This window comes from Schistocerca americana, chromosome 1 (genome assembly GCF_021461395.2).
Source record: "Schistocerca americana isolate TAMUIC-IGC-003095 chromosome 1, iqSchAmer2.1, whole genome shotgun sequence".
Taxonomy (NCBI): Eukaryota; Metazoa; Arthropoda; class Insecta; order Orthoptera; family Acrididae; genus Schistocerca; species Schistocerca americana.
Window position 1 is genome coordinate 166,906,004 of NC_060119.1, and position 25,717 is coordinate 166,931,720.

Below are 25,717 nucleotides of genomic sequence, written 5' to 3' on the forward strand. Positions count from 1 at the left end.
AGCAAATAATCAAGAGACATTCTTCAATTCCCTACACTTCACTCTCATAGGGACCACAAAGCCAAGATGAAACTAATTACTGTTTTTTATTGTGGTCATTTTTCACAATGGCTATATATAAATTGTAGTAGTTATCAAGAAAATGACTTTTTGCGTGCTGCACATGAAAAAATAGTGGGTAGCTTGAAAAGCTACTCTATGCCACACATTTCGCAATGGTTTGCAGAATATGTATGACAATGTAGACATAGAAAGAAGGGACACAAAGATAAATGAGAATCCATCAGAGAGAGAAAGCGGGGGGGGGGGGGGGGAGGAGGGGAGGAGGAGGAGAGAGAGAGAGGGGGGGGGAGAGAGAGAGAGAGAGAGAGAGAGAGAGAGAGAGAGAGAGAGAGAGAGAGAGAGAGAGTAGGAAACCAAAGCAGAGACTAGACTGCTATCCTGGCCATTTCATTGAGGCATGCTTCAAAGTCACTAACAATCCATTTTGCTGCACACCTTGACTATATTCCTAACTCTCTTACAGCTAAAACCTACCTTGTCACCATTAATGCAACCTCTCTTTACACCGGCATCCCTCCTATATAGGGTATCTATGTCTAACACTATTTCTTTAATTATTATTTCTTGCAATGACAAGCTAGAAGTATCCCACAAACTTCACTGATTGTAACATTAATCAACATCATGCTTACTCATATGGTCTTCATCTTTGAAGGTCAGAGATGTAAATAAATCAGGTGGACAGCAATTAACCCAGTATGGTTCCATTGTACAGCAACATTTTGAGAGGCCACCTAACTGGGACATTGACTTATTAATGAAGATACAACATGTAGCAAATACTTTGCATCTAACAGAGAATATAAACTTTGGTAATGCCATTATTTCCAAGTGTTGATACTTCAAAGGAGCATAAAATAATGCTGTCAAATATTACCCACAAAAGAAGCTAAATTTATTACGTAGTTATTATAAAAGGCACTGGATGAACAATCAGAAATTGATAGCACTCACTCATTGATATGCATAAAAGCAACTGTTATCTATGGTGTAAGGGCTTTGGTGGAAATTGGCTGTGTCCAATAAATGATGTGATGCTTATGGTGGCACCTTTCAAAATTTCTCTGTCCTGCCAGAACACAAAGACACATGGGAGATTCAACAATATATTAAAAAACTAAAAACCCGCCTCGATTGTGAAAGGTTCTTAGATTCAACAATAGTTTGTGCCCTAGGCTTATGGTTAAGATGAAAAACTTCACTTCCTTCCAGAAACTAACTGATTTCTTTATTGAAAGTTATCTTACTCTTTTACAAACTCCACAGTTTTCCTGAATGTCGGCCTCCATTTGACTAACAATGCCATCCAAATTAGGGTTCACAAACAACCACTCCATTTTTACAATCCCCAGCAATTTCAGATCAAATACTCCTTTCCCTACAACTCAAGTAACCATGACAAATGAATCTGTGCTACAATAAATCCCTCAATATCTGTACCAATAATCCTCTTTGTTTAGTTGGAATAATACAGACAGATGAAACTTGTGAGAAGTTAATCCAGCTTGAGACAGGTTTCAAGCGCTCTGCTTAGCTACGTTGCTACCAAGTCCTATTTATCCTTTGTAAAATACCATGTCTGGATAGGACATAATGGACATTAATATGATTTCATCAGAGTCTCACACTACACTGGTGTCACCTGCAAAATTATTCATCATGCTCATTTTGCACAACAAACAAGTTTAGCTACAGGTCAACATTGGTGTCACCATGTCCCTTTTGCTCTCTCAAATATCTCCAGCTGGGAGCACCTCCCCTTTAATTCACAGCTCACCACTTGGCAGCATATAGAAAATACATTCCACTCAATGGACAATACCCAAGTGCGTCAACATACAAAAATGTCATGCAACACATTACCTTCCTTGTGGTTCACAGCACGGATAGAGGATCTATTCAGTCACAATGTTTTCTCTGCTTTCGGATTTGTCATCCATGACTCAGTCCACCTGGTATTGAAATAAGTCCCACTTAGGGAATTGGAAACCCTCAGTAAGGATTACCCTGACACTTTCTCTAGTGTCTAGGAAAAGTGAAGGACTTTATGGTGCCCATTACATTAAAAAATTGGCATGCCCTTGCTTCTATCCAGCACAACTTATGTCCTTTACACATAGTTTGATGCCATGGACGTCACTGAACCCTTGTCTGCAAGTGGATGAGCAACACCTTCGGTTATTGTGAAAAAACTGTCAGGGAAACTGCCTGCATGGAGATTAAGATTAGTTCCCAGTCAGATATTGGTAAGTACCACATCCCAAAACCAGACGAGCTTTTCTCCAGATTCACAGGCGGTCAGTATTTTTTGAATGTCAATCTCTACAAAGCTTATTTACAACTACCCTGGATGATAAACCACAGAATGTACTAGTAGTTTTAAACGCTTAGTTTCAGGGGTGACCAATACCCCAGCAATCTTTCAAAGGTTCCTCAACCAACAGCTGCAGGTTGTTCTGGGCCGCATAAATTACCTAGATGGCAATGTGGTGATGGGAGCCACAATGCAAGAACACTTAGGAAACCAGCAGTGGCTGTTCCACAACCTCCATTCGGCAGGCCTTAAATGCAACCTCAAAAAATATCTCTTTTTTTTCAACCGTTGGTGGATTACTTAGGACACATCATCTCTTGCACAGGTAATAAGCACCCCCCCCCCCCCTCCACACACACACACACACACACACACACACACACACACAGATGTTGAAGCTGTTGTCACACTTCCTTGCCCCACAAATTTAAAGGAGCTCCACTCCTTGAGAAAAATAATGTATTAGAGAAAATTTATCCCAGGCATGGGGTTAACTGCGCACCCAATCAACATCCAGTAGAAGAAGAATATGCCTTTAGTAGGGTTGGAGGCATGTGAACAGGCATTCAAGAACCTGAAGCAGGCCCTCCAGTCAGCAATATTGAGAAATATTTCAATCAAGCAAACAGATAGTCTTGGCAGCAGATGCCTCTCAACAGAACCTGGGGACCATCTTGGCACAGAGACCCAGATGGCTCTGAACATTCGATCACATTTGTGTTGTAGACACTAAATGCTGTGCAGAAGTGTTATTCACAAATCAAAAAAAGAAGTCCTCACAATCATCTTTGCACTGAAGAAAATTCATATATTCCTACATGAAATAAAGTATCATCTCATTACAGGTCATAAACCATTACCTCCCTCTTCAGTCCGGCAGCAAACCTACGCAACCGGATTCCAGCACTAGGCACTCTTTCTCTGCAGGTAAAATTACAAAATTCACTTCTACAATACCACTTAATAGGCATACACAGGCACTCTCCCATTGGGCCCTGACCTGGAGTTCGACCAAAATGTGATCTTGTGCTTCCAGTTGGACAAAAAACTCAACAGGTCATGGGCACTTTTCCCATCACAGAGACCTGTGTGGCTACAGCCATGGCCGAGGACACAATCTTGCAAAGGTGCGGCAGTACGTACAACAGGGATAGTCAGACCACATTCCCAGTCAATGCTCAAAACTGTTGCAGCATTACTTCCACCAACGTCTAATCCTCGTGGACAAAGTGATCCTACTAACCATGGATCAACAGTCTCCCCAGGTAGTCCTCACACAACCTCTCCAGTCAACGATCTTGCAGCTCTTGCATCAAGGTAACTGTCGCATCTCACGAAATAAGCTGCTCCCCTAGCGCCATGTCACAGGTCAAACGTCCTGTCGACAACTGGCATCAGTGAGAATAACAGCAAGGAGCTCTCCACTAAACGATCTCATGCTGGCTGATGTCCTCACATCCATGATAGCAGGTTCTGCAAACCTTCCTTATGTGGTCCACTGTCGGTCCAACTTCCTGTATGTGGTCTGCTGTTGATCCACAAGTGCAGAGAGAACAGTCACCGCACTCACCAGAATTTTTGCTGCTGAAAGACTACTTCTCATGCTGGTGTTGGACAATGGACCGTAATGTTGCTCCCAAATTTACGGTGAGTTCTGCCACAGACGTGGAATTCAAAACATGCTATGTCTGTCTTTGCAGCCCTAATCAAATGGTGGGGCCAAAAGATTGATGCGAACTTTTAAAACACAGATGATGAAATATGTGGCCGATGCTCCTACGAATGAGCTGCTAACAATTTTTCTAAGCTCCTGCAGTCGACGCTGATAAGGGAGAAGAGTCCAGTAGAATTCCTCTATGGCTGTCAGCCAGCATGTTCCTCTATGCACCTGGCTGGGAATCCATGGGCTGGGCACCCACATGTGGGTGCAGAGCTCTCAATGCTAGGACAAGTGGATTCCGTAAATCATCCAGCAGCAGTGGGGATGCCACGTGTTCACTCGGTGGGGAGTGTGGCGGTGGAGGGGAGTGGGGTGGCGATGGGGAGTGAGGGTAGAGTGGGGACAAGCATCAGACAGAGGTTGTGGTATCATTTGGTGTTTCTGCAGAGTTAAGTAACCAGTGCCCACAACATCACACAGGTTGTTACCCCATACTACTGGCATTTCTTCATCACAAAGGTGATGTGTTTTTCAGCAGGGTACTGCATCAGCAAACACAGCTGCTGGGACATTATGTTATTCATAGCGTACAACGATTGCCCCAAGCAACATGATCAGCAGATCTCTCAGTAACTGAACACATACAGGACATGAAGAAGTGACAACTTAATTGTCCTCTAGCGTTTACAAGAACCATTGCCAAACTGCAACAAAAATTCAAGATTCATAGGACAATCTATCACAGGATGACATCTGGCACCTGTATTAACGTTTTTGTGTGAGAATAAACGGCTGTGTTGCCATCAGAGGGAGATACGCTGTGTATCGGTGACCTGTGTTTCATTTGGTCTGAATTTGTTATGATATACTCCTACAACAATGAATTACTTGTCAATAAAATGGCGTTGTCCTTGAGTGAGTTCAGTTTTTCCTGGTAGTGTAACGTTAATAATTAACTGAAAAATTGTTAGCTTGGTCTATTCCACTCATGCAACAGGTATCTGGTGCTTCTATACTGAATTTCTTGACACCACATAAGTAAAATACTTGATCAGTTTTGCCAATGACATTGTAATTGTGTTGTTGTACTATTTAGTGGGATCATAAAAGAATGCTCCACCTGAGAAACTGAAATATCTAATTATTCTGCTTGCAATTTTTGTACACTAATGTTTTACTTATATAGGAGGGCGGTTCAGAAAGTAACCTCCGATTGGTCACAGTGCGGGTTGTGGGGGGAGTAGCGACGCCATCTGTGCGTTCACGCACTCAACAGGTCAGTCGGCATCAAGCCGTGGTCGAGTGAACGTCGTACCTGCGCTAGTTTAGTTTTTGTGGCAGTTTGAAATGTGTGCTGCAATAGAAAACCCCGCCAAATGTGAAGTGCGTGCTGTCATAAGGCTTTTTACAGCCAAAGGATATTCTGCAGCAGCTATTCATCGTGAGCTTTGTGCCGTGTACGGACCAAGAGTTATGAGTGAAGGAGTTGTCCGTGAATGGGTACGTTTATTTAAAAGTGGACGAGAAAACGTTCATGATGAAGAGAGGAGTGGTAGACCATCATTGGTGACTGACGAACTTGTTCAGACAGTTGATGCAAAAGTTCGTGAAAATCGACGTTTCTCAATGTCGGAGTTGTCTACTGGTTTTCCACAGATTTCTAAGACTCTCTTGTACGAGATAGTGACAGCAAGATTGGGTTACCGTAAGTTCTGTGCACGATGGGTGCCCAAAATTCTTACCGACCACCACAAAACTCAAAGGGCCTCTGCATTAGACTTTCTGTCACGTTATGAGGACGAAGGAGAACCATTGTTAAACAGAATCGTGACCGGTGACGAAACCTGGATTAAGTACGTGAACCCTGAGACAAAAGAACAATCAAAGATGTGGGCACATTCAAATTCGCCTACCAAACCAAGAAAAGCCTCGCAAGATTTTTCTGCCAGAAAACTGATGGCAACGGTGTTTTGGGATGCCAAAGGGGTGTTGTTGGTTGAATTCATGGAACGTGGTACGACCATTAATCAAGACGTGTACTGTGAAACAATAAAAAAGTTACGACGGGCTATACAGAACAAACGCCGTGGTATGCTGACTTCCGGTATCGTTTTTTTGCACGATAACGCCCGTCCTCACTCTGTTCGCAGAACAACGGCCCTTCTTGAGTCCTTCAAGTGGGACGTTATCAACCATCCACCTTACAGCCCAGACCTGGTGCCAAGTGATTATCACCTCTTCATGCATTTGAAGAAATGGCTCGGGTCACAGCGGTTTGATGACGACGAAGAGCTCAAAGACGCGGTCACAGGCTGGCTCCAGGCACAAGCGGGTGATTTTTATGCAGAAGGAATTTCAAAGCTTGTGAAGAGATACGATAAGTGCCTCAATCGCTATGGAGACTATGTAGAAAAATAGTGCAAAGATGTAGTTGTAAGATGTATATATTAAAATATTTTTATTTAACTTGGTGTATTTTTTTAAATCAACCGGAGGTTACTTTCTGAACGGCCCTCGTACTTGCAATCATTGTGTTTCACAAGCTTTACTCATTGTAAATCTACTTAGTTCATTACATAATCTTGTTCCATCCAGAGTTTCTCTATGTCTGTTTGCTGAGTGTCTCACACAGTCTTCTTCTCTAATTTCATCTGTTAAGTTCTCCCTCAATCGCTTTTTTCTCATACTTTGTGTACCCCAACGAGCTTCTCACTCCTTGTATGTTTCATTTCTTCACTTTCCTTTCTCTTTCCTTCTTTTCTGTTCACCACTGGCAAAATCTGTTGAAATATCTAAATTAGTATCAACAGTTTTCTCCTCGTTTATACTTTAAGTCTGTGGTGGCTGTGTTTCCATATACGTGTAGTCACTGTTGGGCAAATACTGTTTTTCTCACTTAATAAAAAATACTTCTACAAGCACTTCATGTCAGTTATACTAAAAATGTTCAACAAAAACATTATGTGCTCAGTTACGAAAGCAACATTTTAATAGTTAACAATAGATGCTGTACGCAGACATCTAGAGTCAGTTCGTAAGTTCCATGTGTGCTGATTTTTTATTGATTAAGCAGAGTGACCATTTGTATCCACATACTGCCATTTATTTTAAACATTCAGTCCTAAAAATGAGTGATAAAGCCTCATCTGGACTTCAGACAGTTGAAATGCTGATTGGATGTGAAAATTATTCAACACAGAAATTTTTCTATGAACACTTTTTAGTCCAAGACAAACTGTTGGACGTTACAGCAAACTCTCCTTTGTATCAAATGGAAGTGGATGCTTCTTGGAAGAAGTGAGACATTAAGCACATTTCCCCTAATATTCTTCATGGACCAGACAAATTATTCTCATGTATGGAAATAACAGCACACATGTCACCGGAGACTGTTTTGAAATAAAACTACTACAAGGTGTCAAACTTGACAGTGTCAATGCAAATGAACAATCAGCCTTATATTTACATAAACAGCATCAAATAAAACTCATTATTAAATGCTGAAAGAGGAATAGGCCAAATAGTATTGCTAAATAGTCTTCTAGAAAGGCTGAAAAAGGACGACGTTCATCAAAAAATAATGATAAAGCAAATGTAACTAGGAAACAGTCAGACCAAAAATGTCTTCTCGCCGACACAATACGATAAAATGAAAAAGAAGTTTAGCGCTTACTACATAATCACTGTTCATGCAGTGGAACTGCTGCATGAAGCATAACGTTTTAATTTATTACTTCTTTTACTACTAACTGTATTTGCAACACAATTCAGAGACGAAGTATGGTGTTAAACCTCCTGATAGGTGGTGTATTAAACGTTGGTATAAACAGTTTACAGAGAATGGGTGTTTGTGCAAAAGGAAAAGTTCTGGACGGCCGAGAACGAGTGATGAAAATGTAGCACGCATCCAGCAAGCATTTGTTCGCAGCCCAGGAAAATCGACTCGCAGAGCTAGCAGAGAGCTGCAAATTCCACAATCAACTGTACGGAGAGTCCTACGAAAAAGGTTAGTTATGAAACCTGAACATCAACTACCCGAGGCGATGGATCGGCCGCCAGGCAGCCCGTGACAGAGCACTTCATCACTGGCCTCCAAGAAGCCCTGATCTTACCCCCTGCGATTTTTTCTTATGGGGGTATGTTAAGGATATGGTGTTTCGGCCACCTCTCCCAGCCACCATTGATGATTTGAAATGAGAAATAACAGCAGCTATCCAAACTGTTACGCCTGATATGCTACAGAGAGAACGAGTTGGAGTATCGGGTTGATATTGTTCGAGTGTCTGGAGGGGGCCATATTGAACATCTCTGAACTTGTTTTTGAGTGAAAAAAAACCTTTTTAAATACTCTTTGTAATGATGTATAACAGAAGGTTATATTATGTTTCTTTCATTAAATACACATTTTTAAAGTTGCATATTTCTGTTCGATACATTATGCAGGAAATACGATGCATAAACATTGAGCTGCGTGAAAATGAAACTGCAGGCTGAAATTTGCCAGAGATACATATATTTGACATGTGTACGTGGGCAAAGCCAAGGGTAAAAAGCTCATCCTAAACACCTGGAATGATTTCAAGTAAATTTGATATACATGTTAGTTACAATCTGAAATGAAGTACTGCTGTGGTAAGACCCACCAGCCACCTACTGGGGTTGAGGCGATAACGTGGAGCTAGAAGGAGGGAGGAGGAGATGGGCGGGGGAGGGGGGGGGGGGGAGGGAAGGAGCGGATAGGCAGTGGAGTACGAACAGATGGACAGAAAGATGGATGAGGAGAAGACGGACTACTAGAGGAGGGAAATACATACATACCGGGCACCACTGGGTGCTCAGCTAGTTGGTGATGGAGCAGTAGAAGTTTAAGTATCTGGCATCAATATGGTTCAAATGGCTCTGAGCACTATGGGACTTAACTTCTGAGGTCATCAGTCCCCTAGAACTTAGAACTACTTAAACTTAACTAACCTAAGGACATCACACACAACCATGTCCGAGACTGGATTCGAACTGTGACCGTAGCAGTCGTGTGGTTCCAGACTGTAGCGCCTAGAACCACTCGGCCACTCCGGCCGACTTATCTGGCATCAGTCATATCATTTAACTGTAAATTTTTTCTCAGATAGTAAAATTGTAAGCAAAGGGCATAAAGTGTTCTTTAACAGAAAAAGGGTGGGTTGTAGATTTAAAGGGGCACAAACAGATAAACCACACTTAAATTTGGTGTACATACTGATTAGAATGGAATTCAATTATTGCACATTCTGGGTTGATTTTAATATGCTTAAAACAGACTTGGCAGTAGTTCATTTGGAGATAGGGACCACATCTTTTGTGTTAAGAACAAGCTACATTACCTCCCTACCTCAAAAACCTTAATATATCTTCATTTATTTGTGTTAACTTTGGCAGGCTCCACATCAAGGTGGAAAAAGCATCACATTCATAATAAAAAGCAAAACCAACATCTAACAAACACTAATAATTATATTATTTTATTTTATTTCATAAAAGGTTTTCATTTAAGTAGTAAAGATACATTGATCTTCCATGAGCATAACATCCCTTTACTGTTGCAAAACCCATTTTTATATAGTTTCCCAAACACTGTAACTCTGTATTTTGCACATCACAGTTTTCTAAAAATGTAATGCCTAATGTTTATTTACAGTTGTTACTGCATGTGATGTTTTGTTTTGTTTAAAAATAACTGTTTTGCACAAAAACTCATTTGTGTGTTTCATGTATTACTATAAGCAGCTGTATAATTAAGTTGCAAAAAACCATTGTAAATAAATAACAAAATTCTGATGTTCTGCCTTTGACTTCCTACTCTGACACAGTTACCTTCATCTTTATCTCCTTTCCTTCTTAGACAAGACACGATGGAGTCCTCAAGTTCTGAGTGAACTACGCTATCTACCCATCTCTTCTCTCCTTTTTCTCCAACCTTGCTCATCTTTTCTATCCTGAAGAAGAAATTTGTGACTCCAAAGGTTTGACTTGCATCTACTTGTGAACGTCTATCACCCACACTGGGCTGAAGGTAAATGTTAGCCAGCTCATCAATATTTCTATGAATTTAAAGATGTTACCAAATTGCTCTTATAACTGAAGAATGACGTTAATTCAGGGGAAAAATAAATAAAAATCTTCTACTTATGTCTGACCGTCAAGTACATCTATTGCATAGAATTCCAATTGCTTTCCCTCTCTGCATGTTTTTTGAGGGAAGCAAAATCCCCCTGCAGTGAATCTTTAATGTAGCCCACACAAAAGAAGTGTACCTTCAGTAATAACATCAACAAAAATTTCAGGCATAAGTATTATAACCTAATTATTGCATTATTCTTACCTCTGGGGAATCTTCTGATGAATAAGAGGTCTTCAAAACTTTTTCAGTAGTAGTAACGGTACTACTGCTGCTTCTGGTAGTAGTGATAACAGTGGTGATCTTGGTTTGTTCACAACCATTTGATTCAGCAAATTCATTTGCCATCTTGGCTGAATCTACACAAACCACAGACAAATAAATGGTGCAGTTTTTTTTTCAGTTTTTACATTTCTCCTCGTAAAGCAAATGTTTTTTCTCTGTTAAACTCCCAACCAGGTAATAAGTCAAAAATTAATGAGTCTTCTTAATACTTGACTCATAAAAAATGCACAAAACTATTAATTGACAACAGTAATGTTTACACACTTACTTTCAGACTTGTCTGGTGGAGAGCCCACTATACATGTACCTTCATTTCCCTGAAACAGAAGACCAATACCTGTACATGCTTTTAAAAAATCTAATGATTTGTGTTATAGAAGTAGTTAATAAGAAAACCCACAAGTACTCACATCAGTTTAGAAAGGATTTCCAGTGATCATGTCCCATATTCATATTGAGGAGTAACATGACATGTCAGTTGGAAAAATAAAGGAAGGCTAGGACTTAACATTCTGTCGATAATGGAAGGCAAAAAAATTAGCGTTTAATGTCACAATATAGAAGTGGCCACTAGAGGAGGAATGGAGAAGAGCATTGGCTATGTTATTTTTGAAGTTACCTTCCTAAATTTGTCCACACAAACCACTGAAAACCTGCATCTTGTTAGCTACAGAGGTTTTGGGCCTTGCTGTTTCTAAATGCAAGTCTGATGCCTTAGCCCACATTCTACTTTGGATTCAAATTTGGTTCGTCACACGATCAACACTAGTTCTTGATGCAGAGAGATTAGAGTTGTGTCAAGATATAGGCACTCTAAGATAAAAACAATGCACCATAAAGGAATTATCAGAATGGGATGGAAATCTCTACGTGTGATGTACATGTACACACAAGCAAATGATTACAATTTTGGAAAAATTAGATAATTTATCCAAGAGAAAGAGCTTCACAAATTGAGCAAGTCTGGGCCTTAGCCAAGCAGTTTTTCGGCTTGGCATGGACTGACAGTCATAGGATGTCCTCCTGAAGGATATCCTTCACACATTCTCAATCAGGGAGACACCCAGTGGCCTTGCTCGCCAAGGTAGAGTTTGGCAACCTCAAAGACAAGCAGTAGAAACTCTCACTGTGTGCGAGTGGGTATTATCTTGCTGATATGTAAGCCCAGGATGGCTTGCCATGTAGGGCAACAAAACAGGGCATAGAATATTAGCGACGTACCGTTGTGCTGTAAGGGTGCTGTGAAAGACAACTATAGAGGTCCTGCTATGAAAAGAAATGGCAATTCAGACCATTACTCCTGGTTGTCAGGCTGTATGGTAGCTGAAAGTCAGGTTGGTATTCGACCACTGTCTGGGGAGTCTCCAGATACGTCTTTGGCCAGGTATCTCATTGACTGGAGTAGAATTGTCTTCAGTGATAATTCCCACTTCGAACTGAGGCCCGAAGAACAGTGAAGATGCGTCTGGAGAAACCCCGAACAGGAGTAGGATACCAACCTGTCTGTCACCCAACATACAACCAGAAACCAGGAGTGGTGGTCACGGATGCCATTTCTTTTCAAACTAGGACTTCTGTGGTTGTCATCCACTGCACCCTTACAAACAATGGTATGTGGATGATATTCTACGTCCCATTTTGTTACTCTTCATGACAAGCCATCCTGAGCTTATATTTCAGCAATCATGCTCACACACAGAGAGAGAGTTTCTACTGTTTGTCTTCGTGCTCGCCAGGTCCTACCCTGGCCAGCAAGATTAGAGCATTATGGGCAGGGCACTTCAACCAGCTCAGGATTTTGATGGTATAACATGCCAATTGGACAGAACTTGTCACAATATCCTTCAGGATGACATCCAACAATTCTCTCAATTATTGCTGAGCCAAATAACTGCCAGCATAAGGGACAGGGGTGATCTAACACATCACTGACTTGTTCAGTTTGTGAAGCTCTTTCACCTGAATAAATCATCCAACTTTTCTAAAATAGCAGACATTTGCTTGTCTGTACATGCGCATCACATCTACCAATTCCTGTCCCATTTCAATAATTCCTTCACAGTACACCTTTTTTCTTTTCTTTTTTTTTTCTTTTTTTTTCCTTACAGTGTATGTTTCCCACATTACTACTTCCGTAGCATTACAGCCCTTAGTGAGCCTTGGCTGCTTCAATTACTTTCCTACATGCTTCTTGCTTTTTGCAGCTCTTTTGCACAGACTCCCATGCTGGTGAGTTCTATTACATCATCAGTCCACTTTCTTCTAGGTCTCCCTTTCCATCTAGCAACATGACTCTTACCTTTCATCCTTTCCTTTTGTATTCTACCCTCTTCCATTCTCTCCAACTGTCCCACCCATTCTATTCATTGTGATTTGACAAATTTTACTATACCACCTCCTCATCTTAGTGCTTGTAGCTCGATGTTACAGTGTACTCCTCAGCCTTCTTCTTCCGTTATTCGGCCATACATTTTATGTATTACTTTTTGCCCAAAGGTTATTAAAGAGCTTTTGCCATCTTCTAACAGCATCCATACCTCAACCAACATGTAAAAATTGGGTAAACTAGGGAGTTATGTATTAGGAGTTTTGTTCTTGTAGCAAGGCTATTTTTGAACAGCTGTAAATCTGCAAAGTAAGCTCTGTTTCCTGCTTGTTGCCGCGCGGGGTAGCTGCTTGGTCTTAGGTGCCTTGCTGCAGCTCGTGCCGTCGGAGGTTCGAGTCCTCCCTTGGGCATGGGGGTGTGTGTGTGTTGTCCTTAGCATAAGTTAGATTAAGTAGTGTGTAAGCCTAGGGATCAAAGACCTCAGCAGTTTGATCCCATAGGAACTTACCCAATACAATACAATTCCTGCTTGTTGCCTTTCCCCTACAGCTCTTCCACTGCTGTTATTTGATATAAGGTTCCCAAGGTTAAGACTCCTTTGAAAAATTTTCCATTTATATTTCGATCTGTAGGAGTTGTTCTGGCCTCAGATTGAGGCATTATCTTTTTTTTCCATTTACTATAAGGCTGATTTTTATTTCATTGCCATGTATGTTTCTTCAAGTTTGTTAGCATTTCTTCCTACTGTTGTCACCACTCTTAGCACATATCTGGCTGGTTTTCATAAATATAATGCTATGTACTACACTGTGAAGGGCTATATTGAACAACACAGCAGAGAGACTGTCACCATGCTTGACTCCTAATTGGGAGACAAAGCTGATACTGCTTCTGTTAAATATTTGTACTTTTGCACTTGTCTCTGCCATTGAGGTTTTTATTACATTTATTAGTTTGGCTCAGATACCAATTTCTCACAGCACTCTGTATAGTTCTTGCCAAATTATGCTATCAAAGGCTTGTTTGAAATTGATGAATAGGAAGCGCATATATATACTGTGTTCATAGAACTTTTCTTTTTTTATAATGTAGCACTGTACTGGAAAGGTCAATTCAGAAAAGTCATATAGTCAATGAAAAATAACTATCACCCAAATTGCTCAATTGATGTGTTTCGGATATACAAGCTGCTACTCACAATATAGTGGACATTCTGAGTCGCAGATATAGGCATGACAAAAAGACTGTCTTTTTGTTGTGCCTATGTGCGACTCAGCATCTCCACTATATGGCGAGTAGCAACTTTCCTTTTCATAATATTGCTACATTCCATCCTGGGTTTTCTGATGTTTGATCAGCTATATATATATATATATATATATATATATATATATATATATATATATAAAATAGAGGGAAACATTCCACGTGGGAAAAATATATCTAAAAAGAAAGATGATGAAACTTACCAAACAAAAGCGCTGGCAGGTCGATAGACACACAAACAAACACAAACATACACACAAAATTCTAGCTTTCGCAACCAATGGTTGCCTCGTCAGGAAAGAGGGAAGGAGAAGGAAAGACAAAAGGATATGGGTTTTAAGGGAGAGGGTAAGGAGTCATTCCAATCCCGGGAGTGGAAAGACTTACCTTAGGGGGAAAAAAGGACAGGTATACACTCGCACACACACACATATCCATCCACACATACACAGACACAAGCAGACATTTGTAAAGCCATCCTGAGGCCTTTACAAATGTCTGCTTGTGTCTGTGTATGTGTGGATGGATATGTGTGTGTGTGCGAGTGTATACCTGTCCTTTTTTCCCCCTAAGGTAAGTCTTTCCACTCCCGGGATTGGAATGACTCCTTACCCTCTCCCTTAAAACCCATATCCTTTTGTCTTTCCTTCTCCTTCCCTCTTTCCTGACGAGGCAACCATTGGTTGCGAAAGCTAGAATTTTGTGTGTATGTTTGTGTTTGTTTGTGTGTCTATCGACCTGCCAGCGCTTTTGTTTGGTAAGTTTCATCATCTTTCTTTTTAGATATATTTTTCCCACGTGGAATGTTTCCCTCTATTATATTCATATCATTAATTTGAAGCCAACAATCACGTTTGTTATTGTTATCGTTATTGTTATTGTCACTGTTACATTTCGAAGTCTTTTCTGTCGTCTTATTTCCTCCTTCTGTTTTTGCCAGCAGTTTCACTTTCTATTCACCTTCTCCTTTTTTACCGTAATCCAGTATACAATTTTATCCCGTCGATATACACTCAATAATACGTAATAATACGTAAATCACTTCCAAACCATAACCAAAAAAAAAAAAAATTTTTTTTTTTTCCGCTTTGCTGCTATAAAATCCACCGTTTCCAGTCCACAAACAGTTCCTTTCAGCTATTAAACAACCCTTTCGGCAGTTTTAATAACTTTTGCTTTATTTCCATTTCCGTTTTTCTCACATCACCGATCATTTTTAGCCGCTTCCCACAGGTTTTAACGTCATTATTTCTTCATCAAACAATTGTTAGCTTCATTTCCATAATCTGCCACCACCAAACCACTCCTTTTAATACATCCTCACGTAGTTTTTTCGAAATTTTCCCGAATTTCTCCACCCTTTAACGTGTTTTGGCGGCAACACAACCACCTAACCTTTATGCACATCATTATCTACCTACACAAGTTCACCACAGGATCAACATAGCCCAGCCCTAACCAACCCTTTTTCGCCTTTTTTCACACCAGATCTCCATTTGCTTTCTAATTTTACCTTTATCTCTCCCCATATATTTTTTCATATTTATTCTCATTTTCATTTCAGCCTCGTGTTCCACTTTCCACCTTCTAGTACCATGTCACCCTCACAACACCTTCACAACGACCCCATTAAGTTTTATTTACATTCCCTCCGCAAACATGCCTTCGCCCTAGCCAGATTACACTCCCATATTTTATTTTCTCAGGCTTGTCTGACATTTGGCATCACCCCCAAAGGCCTCACACTTAAAGTTCCCATCTCTGGCTGCAACCCTTCTTTCCATCAGTCCCTATACCAGTTCCAAACCAAACAATCCATTGCCCTCACCCACCTAATCCTTCACCTACACATCCACTCAGCCAATCAACACGCCCATCAACTCCTATCCTTTATAAAAATCCTCAATCTTTCCTCTCCCACATCCACATCTGTTGTTCAGAGCATCCTCCTACAGGCCAACCGCAAATTAGAGCAGCATGCCACCCTCCACCTTAAAAAACTATCCAATCTCCTGGTTTCCCACCTCCGGAAAGGCAACTCACTCACCCTTCACAACCTTTCCAGCAAACCTCAACCTCCTCTCATTGCACACAAACCCAGTCTCTCCCATCTACTCAATCTCCCACTTCCAGCTCCACTCCCTCCAAAACCCCAAAATTCCAATCAACGCAATCTGGAACCACAACACCCCAATTCAGTAGTTAACCTTTCCTCCAAACCTCTCTCCCAATCCGAAACCTCTGTCCTATCCAAAGGCCTCACCTTCAGCCCCACTCCCAGATTTAACCAAACAGCCCTCGTCAAAGATTTACTGTCCTACACCCGTACTCTCTGCTGGAAATATCACGGCCTTTACAAATGTCTGCTTGTGTCTGTGTATGTGTGGATGGATATGTGTGTGTGTGCGAGTGTATACCTGTCCTTTTTTCCCCCTAAGGTAAGTCTTTCCACTCCCGGGATTGGAATGACTCCTTACCCTCTCCCTTAAAACCCATATCCTTTTGTCTTTCCTTCTCCTTCCCTCTTTCCTGACGAGGCAACCATTGGTTGCGAAAGCTAGAATTTTGTGTGTATGTTTGTGTTTGTTTGTGTGTCTATCGACCTGCCAGCGCTTTTGTTTGGTAAGTTTCATCATCTTTCTTTTTATATATATATATATATATATATATATATATATATATATATATATATATATATATAAGCTGACAGATTACTGAAAGTCAGAGTAGTCTGTCAGCTTATGTTACTTATTCATCGAGTAACACTTGTATCCTAGGTCCTCTGCACACTTTGATATCTGATGAGGGAAATAAATCCAGAACTCATCAATTGAGTAGTATGGGTAAAAAGAGTCGTTTTTCACTATATGTATGGCTTTCTTGAAGTGACCTATTCAGCTCCAGTACAATATTACATTATAATATAACCATGGTCACCTGCCTCCTATGAGATTTCTTGTCTCTACTATGTTTTTCCATTATTTGTCAACTCACAATTATTCTATCAGCTGTTCCTCTGTCTCATCTAAAGCCACATTGATGTTCCACCCAAGCATGCCTACTGGGCAACATATTTCCCTATAAAATAACCAAATAATTTTCAATCTCTGGACATAACAGGTGAAGATATTACAATACCAAAAGAAAACCAGAAGAATAACCATTATAACCTCCATGATAATTATGTTACATGTAATACCATGCATCCACACTACCTGGTGGAAATCTAGTCACATATCTGGCGATGGCACACTCAGTCTGTCAGCATAGATCTATATCCATACACTGGAAACCTCTGCAAATCCATACCAATAGTACCAGTTATTACAGCTTCTTCACATTCCATTCCCACATAGAGCATTGGAAGAATGATTACTGAAATGCCTCTGCATGCATTGTAATTAGTCTAACATTGTCTTTGTATCCCCACAGAAATCATATATAAGGGTTGTAATACACTCTAAAACTCAAAAATTGATATTCATACCGGTTTCGATGGAAAATGCAAAATTGCAAACTTCCGCAGCCAATGGATAACTGACACTGCAGCGCAATCACTGCACAACTGGCAATGATAGTAAACAGGGGCATGTTGATACCAGGGCATAAACTCATTTTGAATTTCATTCCCCGTACTGAGTTGGATAATAACTATGCCTCACAGACAGGCACTTGAATAATATACGTACATGTCAGCATTTGAGAGGGGATGTGTAGTTGGATTCAAAGAAGCCAGTTGAGGTAATTGCAAATAGCTCAACATTTTAATGGAGCAATGTGACTTTCCGATGTTGGCAGGAACAGGTGAACCATGGCTGAACACGGCATCAAGAAGAGGTCAACTTAAAGAGACAGCAGAACGTGAGGACCAAGCAATCATCAAACTGGCACTTAGAGCTCAGATTCCTTATCAATCTGATGTGCAACTGGTCCTTCAGTGACCACAAGGACCATTAACAGGCACTCACAGAGAAGATCCAAGGTCACAGCACAGCTCTTGCCGATTACCATTGACCTCTGTACACCAACAAGCCCATTTGCAGTGGTGTCAGGCACATTCGGCCTGCAATTTCACTGACTGGAGTACAACTATCGTCATTGATGAGTCCTACTAGGAACTGAGCACCGATGACCAAAGAGGATATTCTAGAGATGCCTCGAGCAGCAATGGGATACCAATCTAAGTCACCTGCCATATGGCCCAGCAACCAAGAGTGATGGCCAGGGGTCCCATTTCTTTTCATAGAAGGACACTGCATAAGAGCCAGAGGTGGACTAACTCATCACTGAGTTGCACAGTTTGTGAAGCTCTCTCTTGAATAGATCACCCAATTTTTCTGAAAATGTAATCATTTGTTTGCTGCACATGTATGTCACATCTACCAATTTCCAACCTTTAGTACCTTGCCTTTTTTTTCTTTAAGTGTATATTTCTTGATTCATCACTTACAGTTCATTTTTGAAACTTTCTAAGTAGGATTTAATGGAATATTTTGTTTCTATCTTCAAATGTTTGCCAGATCAGTTTCTTCATCATCTCCATGAGGCTCACCCATGGACTGAACCAATTTTTGACCAGTCATGCTGGCCTTTTTTGTATACATTCAAAATCCCCTGTTAACCATATTTGGTATGGGTCTCACATACTTGAGCAATAATCTGGAATAGGTCATCCAGATGTTTTGTAAGCACCTCCTTTGTAGACTGATTCCATTTCTCTACTATTCCACCACTGAGCCAGTCTGCCATGTGATTTACATATGACTGAGCCTATGTGAGAATTCCATTTCACATCCACAAAAACTGTTAAGCTGTGGTATTTCTACAAGTTACTTGATTACAATTGGACTAAGCAATATTGTAATCATTTACAGAGTAATTATTTTAATTGTTAGGCTTTTGTTTGTAAGTAAGTTATTAACATTCATTGAATTAATTTAAAGCTTAAAATCTACTAGTCCGACTCATATACAAATCAGTTTGACAGCATTTTATAATGTTACAGTAATGTGAATCATTTTTATGTACTTCATTAAATGTAGAATGTATACAACAAACTAGCCAACCAGGCATCACACATTACTCTCAAACAAGCATAATTTTCATAAATTCAGTGTGTAAGGTACTCGACACAGTTCTTAACAATTAATAAAACTGGTGAAACTGGTGGTGCACCAAACTGTTATGCAGTTATGAAATACAACTGTAACCACCTCCTCCTCCATCCCTTCTTTTGGTATGTAGAAGTCAGCTATTTTTGTTTTCTCAAAATGGTCCAATCACAGTTTTCATTTGGTCATCTCAACTTGGACGTAGCAGAAAAATGGAATGAAATATTCATTTCATGCTATAAAATATTCTATGAAGTATTTTAGTTAATTTATTCCTTTGTTGTCATTTTGCAACTTTTTTGACAACATAAATATGTCAATTTTAACTTAAGAATTGTCTCGTTTTTTTTTTTTTTCTTTCCTCATGACAGTTATTAATTAAAATCAGTTTTCTTCAATTAATGTTGAAGGTAAGCGCTGAAATGAAATAATATTTTCTACAACTGCCACTGTCCCCACTCCACATCTCAATTTTAAGATTGCCTATATACTGTCAAGTTCTTGCTAACATGTGTTACATAAGCAGCTCAATGCTTTCCTCCTATGAAAATTATGAGGAGTATGTTCTGACAAGCATGTTTTTGGTTTATATATATTTTAAAAAATTAACTGTTCAGTCGGACGGCGTAATATCATGCATAATTCCATGACAATCTGGCTGTTAACCCAGAATATTTCATATCTGGTGTAAGCAACATGGAGTGAAAACACCTGCATGAAAATAAATTTAGAGATTATATTATGCAGTTATAATGGAAAATAATGAATTGACAGATTGAATTCACAGAGAGTGAAATGTTGGGTAACAGGCATCTCTGGTTTCTGTTTCTCATTTGTAACACTGTTCAAAATTTCACTACTACAAAGTACTTGAATATTCACCTATCAGTCAGTGGCTTCACATAAGATTAAAATTGTGGTATCATCCAAAGATCGAGGTGCCATGACAGTTTTGGCACTTTATATCAATACCACAGCAGTTAACGATGTCTCACTGCAATCCATAACAATGAATGGGAGGCACTGGCAAAGCCATGCCCTCTCTCTTAGCACTGCAGTGCCACTGCATGGATGCCAATACACGGCTGAGGAGAGGAAGGCTCAAGCCAAAGTTCGTGATCTCCAATCAAGACAATAACATTGATTAGTTAGGGCTCATATTCTAATCATGTCTTGCTGGAACTGTACTTTTGAACACTGAGATCTTTGCATTTGGAGAGAAGAGTTTGGAAAATGTGTGCATCAAGTGATGTTTTTGTATTCAGTGCCAGTTGTAAGTATAAGATTGTACAAAGTTAAGTAAATCTTTTTATCATTCATGTAATAAGGTGAATTAATATTTCATACATTGTAGTTCCGACCAACCATCTCCCAGAACAATGAAAGAACCCACAGTTATGACTGAAAAATTGTAGTTTCGTCAGGTCATAAAAAATGTAACAAGCATCACCCTTGATTTTCATGCATCAGAAATATACCTAAGCCCGTTGTCGATGAATGCAAATACAACATACACAGCAAGCTGTTATATGAACTTCACACTGATACACAGAACACCTACTGTACTTGGAAATGAAACAAGTTTCATTGCACAGCATTAAAGATGTACTTACATTATCGTCAACTATTTTCTCAAGCTTCTGCTGCATTTCTTTCACTTTATTCAATGCACATGCATATTTCTCCTTCAGATTACTCTCTGTCAACTCCTTTGAAATCTTGGCCTCTGTTAGTTGTTCTTGACACTCTGAAAGTTTCTTTTGTAGATTTAATGTATGTTGTTCACATTCTGTCTGTACTTTTTTCAGTTTACTGTCAAACTGATACTGCATTTCCATTAACTCTGTTTGTTTATTAACAATCTGTTCTTTAAGAGAAATATTCTCCAAGTTGCTGTCAGACAGTTCTTTCTTCAAATGCTCTTGATCATTTAGAAGGTTTTTAAGGCATTTGAGTTCATTTCTGAGAGAGGCATTTTCCGTATGCAAAAAATCAATTTCCTTATCCAAATATGACGCACTATTTGAACCAACGTTTTTGTTGTCCAAGGTACCGTTTTTTATTTTACACAGCTCTCTTTCTAATTTCATTATAGCACATGCCTGATTGTGAGCTTTCAGTTTATATTCATCTCGTTCCTAAAAAATGAAATAAATATAACAGCTCATGTCTTAACAACCCAAAGAATTATTCATAATAATAGAACAAAATGCATGAAAGAGGCAGATAATACTTTCATACCTCGATAGCCTTTTTATAAAGTGCTTGATAACTTTCAATATTTCCTTTCTGTTCAGCAGATCTGACAACCAATGATATCTTTGAGAGGATCTGTTTCACTTTTAAGCTTTCTTCTTGAAGTTTGATCACATGGTACTTAGCTTCTTTTTCCTGCATCTGGTGAAAATAAGTGATAGTTAAATATTTATGAAAGATTAAAACAGTAGAAGCTATAAGAATATATAGGCACAAATACCAATACGGAAAATGTTATAGCTCTAGTGGAAAGCCCTGTACGGAACACAAAAACCGATTGATAGGGCAGACGATAACAACTACTCACCTTAAAAACAAAATGCCACATTTAGGTAAGGAAGGGGAAAAAAAAATCATAGTCTGCTTCACCTTTTAATCTCGTTTGTTTTTTGTGAGGATGACCTACCAATACATTACATCAATTACCACCTCAGTCAGGGGTCTGACTGTTTTGTGAAACACCAAAATGATTAATACCCTGCACAAAATATTCAACTCACTGCGTAAACTGTCTAATAATGTCATGTAATGAGAGCTAATGGTGGATGTTCTCTTTTTCAACTAGTCAATAATGTTGACACCCTGTTTCTCTAAAAACACAGACACCGTAGTATTTCCTGCTGGAAAATCAATTTTAACTTTCCTTAATGAACTTTCACTTCACAACCCACTATTTGATTGCAGTTTTTCACTATAATTCCACCATCTTCTCTCATAAAATGCTTTTGTCTTATTATGTGTGTACTAAATACTAACAAAGAGATAGAGGGGCTGGCCAGTACTTACCTCAGCTCAGTACAGCCAATAGATACACAAAACAGAACAGAAAATTTACGTATCCTAGCGTTCAGAACTTTGTTCCTTTGTCAGGGAGGAGAGATGGGAAAAAAAGGGGAAGAAGGGAAAGTGGATTCAGTTACTCACAACCCAGGTTATGAAGAAACAGGGGAAAGGTAAACAGGGAGGATAGCAAAGACGGAGGCATGGGTGTCAGAGTGAAGCCACAGATATTCTACTGTAAGTACTGTGCCAGCTTCAAACCAAAGAGGATGCATACAGAAGTAAATGCACTAATCTAGTCATGTAATAGCATACCTAATTCCTACAGTTGTTGGCTCCCAAACAATATATTAAGATATGCCCTACATCACAATAGAAAAAATCTCATTTTATGGATATTTTTCTAACTTGCCATGTTTTGGCTGGGAACCCCTTCCTCTACCTTGTCCTCAGTCTTCCCAAAGGTAAGGTAGAAAATGTGTTAGAATAATTGTCTCTGGCTTTTGTAGGGCACATTGTTCCCATTTAACCATGTGTTATGTTGTATTTACCAGTTATTGGTAGCATGCACTGTTCTTTTCCAGTGGGGTAATGTATGTATGGATTGATGGAGTTAAAGGACCAAACTATGAGGTCATCAGTCCCTTAATCCTTTGTGTGTCAAGATGGGAATAGCCCCCACAGATAAAGTACACAAAAGACAAATCCCAATGGACTCTATTGTGTATGAGAATCATGAAAGCCAAGAGATAAAAGCAAGTAGAAGAAAGACAGGGGTAAAAGGGTGAAGGTGGGAGAGTTGCCCCACCCAGAAAACAGCTGGAGGCCGCTGGGATACATTACAGAGAGACACCCTCTACATCTGACCGATGCTGCTACACCCTCTATCATCACCAGAAAACTAGCTACACAGACAACATAAAATCACAGGAAAAGGAACAACAGTTGTAAAAGAATACTAAGAATTAGAAAAGTAGGAAGGGCATGAGCCAGGTCGGACCATCAAGCAAGGACAGCAGTAGGCCCCTCGTGTCAGAGCAGGCAATGGGGCACCCCCACCCCTCAAAAAAAATCTCTCAATTGGCTGACGAGGCTAATATGCACTACATCACACAGAGGAGTAAGAAACAATTTCACGGGTAAAATGTAAAACCAAATCAGGTACTTTGGCATTGTCCACTAGAAAGTTTACAGTGTCACCATGTTTTTGTTGTTGTTGTTGTTATTGTAGTCTTCAGTCCAGAGACTGGTTTGATGCAGCTCTCCATGCTACTCTATTCTGTGCAGGCTTCTTCATCTCCCAGTACCTACCGCAACCTACATCCTTCTGAATCTGTTTAGTGTATTCATGTCTAGGTCTCGCTCTATGATTTTCACCCTCCACACTGCCCTCCAATACTTAACTGGTGATCCCTTGATGCCTCAGAACATGTCCTACCAACCAATCCCTTCTTCTAGTCAAGTTTTGTCACAAATTTCTATTCTCCCCAATTTTATTCAATACCTCCTCACTAGTTAAGTGGTCTACCAATCTAATCTTCAGCACTCTTCTGTAGCACCACATTTCAAAAGCTTCTATTCTCTTCTTGTCTAAACTATTTATCATCAATGTTTCACTTCCATACATGGCAACACTCCACACAAATACTTTTCAGAAATGACTTCCTGCATTTAAATCTATACTCAATGTTAAAAAAATTTCTCTTCTTCAAAAACACTTTCCTTGCCATTGCCAATCTACATTTTATATCCTCTCTACTTCGACCATCATCAGTTATTTTGCTCCCCGAATAGCAAAACACATTTACTGCTCTGTGTCTCATTTCCTAATCTAATTCCCTCAGCATCACCCAATTTAATTCGACTACATTCCATTATCCTCGTTTTGCTTTTGTTGATGTTCATCTTATATCCTCCTTTCAAAGCACTGTCCATTCCATTCAACTGCTCTTCCAGGTCCTTTGCTGTTTCTGACAGAATTACAATGTCATCGGCGAACCTCAACATTTTTATTTCTTCTCCATGGATTTTAATTCCAACTTTTTCTTTTGTTTCCTTTACTGCTTGCTCAATATACAGATTGAATAACGTCGGGGATAGGTTACAACCATGTCTCACTCCCTTCCCAATCACTGTTTCCCTTTCACGTCCCTCAACTCTTATAACTGCCATCTGGTTTCTGTACAATTTGTAAATAGCCTTTTGCTCCCTGTATTTTATCCCTGCCACTTTCATAATTTGAAAGAGAGTATTCTAGTCAACATTTTCAAAAGCTTTCTCTAAGTCTACAAATACCAGAAACATATGTTTGCCTTTCCTTAACCTATCTTCTACAATAAGTTGTAGGGTCAGTATTGCCTCACATGTTCCAACATTTGTACAGAAACCAAACTGATCTTCCCCGAGGTCAGCTTCTGTCAGTTTTTCCATTCGTCTGTAAAGAATATGTGTTAGTATTTTTCAGTCGTGACTTATTAAACTGATAGTTCGATAATCTTCTCATCTGTCAAAACCTGCTTTCTTTGGGATTGGAATTATTATATTCTTCTTGAAGTCTGAGGGTATTTCGCCTGTCTCATACATCTTGCTAACCACATGGTACAATTTTGTCAGGGCTGGTTCTCTCAAGGCTGTCAGTAGTTCTAATGAAATGTCGTCTACTCCCGGGGCCTTGTTTCGACTTAGATCTTACAGTGCTGTGTCAAATTCTTCACGCAGTATCATATCTCCCATTTCATCTTCATCTACATCCTCTTCCATTTCCATAATAATGTCCTCAAGTACATTCTTTGCTTAGAACTGGGTTTCCATCTGAGCTCTTGATATTCATACAAGTGTTTCTCTTTTCTCCAAAGGTCTCTTTAATTTTCCTGTAGTCAGTATCTATCTTACCCCTAGTGATATATGCTTCTACATCCTTACATGTATCCTCTAGCCATCCCTGCTTAGCCATTTTGCATTTCCTGTCGATCCCATTTTTGAGACGTTTGTATTCCTTTTTGCCTGCTTCATTTACTGCATTTTTATATTTTCTCCTTTCATCAATTAAATTCAATATTCCTTCCGTTACCTAAGGTTTTCTACTAGCCCTCATCTTTATACCTACTTGATCCTCCGCTGCCTTCACTATTTCATCCCTCAAAGCTACCCATTCTTTTTCTAGTGTATTTCTTTCCCCAGTTCTTGTCAATTGTTCCCTAATGCTCTCTCTCAAACTCTCTAAAACATCAGGTTCTTTCAGTTTATCCAGATCCCATCTCCTTAAATTCCCACCTTTTCACAGTTTCTTCAGTTTTAAACTACAGTTCCTAACCAATAGATTGTGGTCAGGGTCCACATCTGCCCCTGGAAATGTCTCACAATTTAAAACCTGTTTCCTAAATCTCTGTCTTACCATTATATAATCTATCTGAAACCTTCCAATATCTCCAGGCGTCTTCCATGTATACAACCTTTTTTTCATGATTCTTGAACCAATTGTTAGTTATGATGAAGTTACGCT

The 25,717-nt window shown here is 39.6% G+C and overlaps 1 protein-coding gene across 2 annotated transcripts in view; it reads right to left on the bottom strand.

The window, feature by feature from the left end:
- Positions 1–25,717, bottom strand: part of LOC124551979 — a 200,257-nt gene that overhangs the window by 136,513 nt on the left and 38,027 nt on the right. For both annotated transcript variants that reach the window (XM_047126482.1, XM_047126483.1), the window contains exons 3-6: positions 21,421–21,576; positions 20,793–21,317; positions 10,745–10,793; positions 10,396–10,550 (exon numbers count right to left, since the gene is read on the bottom strand). In XM_047126482.1, the coding sequence (XP_046982438.1) occupies positions 10,396–10,550; positions 10,745–10,793; positions 20,793–21,317; positions 21,421–21,576 (885 nt within the window). The remainder of the gene's footprint in view (positions 1–10,395; positions 10,551–10,744; positions 10,794–20,792; positions 21,318–21,420; positions 21,577–25,717) is intronic.